This window comes from Penaeus monodon, chromosome 31 (genome assembly GCF_015228065.2).
Source record: "Penaeus monodon isolate SGIC_2016 chromosome 31, NSTDA_Pmon_1, whole genome shotgun sequence".
In the NCBI taxonomy this organism is placed as follows: Eukaryota; Metazoa; Arthropoda; class Malacostraca; order Decapoda; family Penaeidae; genus Penaeus; species Penaeus monodon.
This window is the reverse complement of record NC_051416.1, coordinates 32,792,519-32,793,347: the sequence shown is the minus strand read 5'-3', so window position 1 is coordinate 32,793,347 and position 829 is coordinate 32,792,519. Positions and strand designations below refer to the sequence as shown.

Genomic DNA, 829 nt, shown 5'->3' with positions numbered 1-829 from the left:
CAGGAACTTCATATCTGCTCCTCGTGCCAGAACTACTCTGATGTACGCCTGCGCTGCCTTCGTATTTATACCCATCCGCCCACTCTGTGTCCTCCAACGCTCGTTCACGGCTACGCAATGACCACGCCCATCCCACCACCCAAACTACTATTTGCCATTAGAATGAATTCCAAATTAGGGCCAGAGTCGTATCATGAGCGGACAGTGTATCCAAAATCCTGTTTATCAATGCACCAAAATAATTACAGTTTCACATAGTCTTCATCTCTCGCATTACCCCATCATCAGCATTGTGCCACTCTTGAGGAGCACAATTCATATCGTTATTAAGTTTTACCAAACTTCGCTTGGTAAGTCGGTAACATTATAAAATGCTAATTCCATCACTAACATGGTTACTAGCAACAACTTGCCAGCCTTCCATACTGCTCGCCAACTATTAAGTTATCATGAACCATAACTTATTAGTCACAGCCAATTATTAATAATTATATACCATTAACCACTTGCCATTTTACCTCCATTTCCTCTCAGAATTTATTCAAAATATCATTTCCAAATTTTGCATTCACTATATACTCAAAAATAATCTCCAAACTTGAAATTACTTACACTGAACTAAAGAAATCTACTGAGCACATTATATTTACAAATGTTTCAAGAGACCACGCGTTCCAAATATATAAGCTATATCTCCGCAGAGGAAACAGTTACTGTATCAATAAATACGATGGTAACACAAATTGCAGTATACAGTTCTCATGTGCCACTTCTTTCATATGTTGTTATTTTGTAATGAGTTACCATTTCGATAAGATCGTGTCAAAAA

The 829-nt window shown here is 37.9% G+C and overlaps 1 protein-coding gene across 1 annotated transcript in view; it reads right to left on the bottom strand.

Annotated features, from left to right (window-relative positions):
• LOC119593185 (cuticle protein CP1158-like) overlaps positions 1 to 50 on the bottom strand; it is a 1,530-nt gene extending 1,480 nt beyond the window's left edge. The window contains exon 1 of the mRNA XM_037942164.1: positions 2 to 50. Within this exon, the coding sequence (XP_037798092.1) occupies positions 2 to 12 (11 nt within the window). The 5' untranslated portion in view covers positions 13 to 50. The remainder of the gene's footprint in view (position 1) is intronic.
• Between the last annotated feature and the right edge of the window lie 779 nt (positions 51 to 829).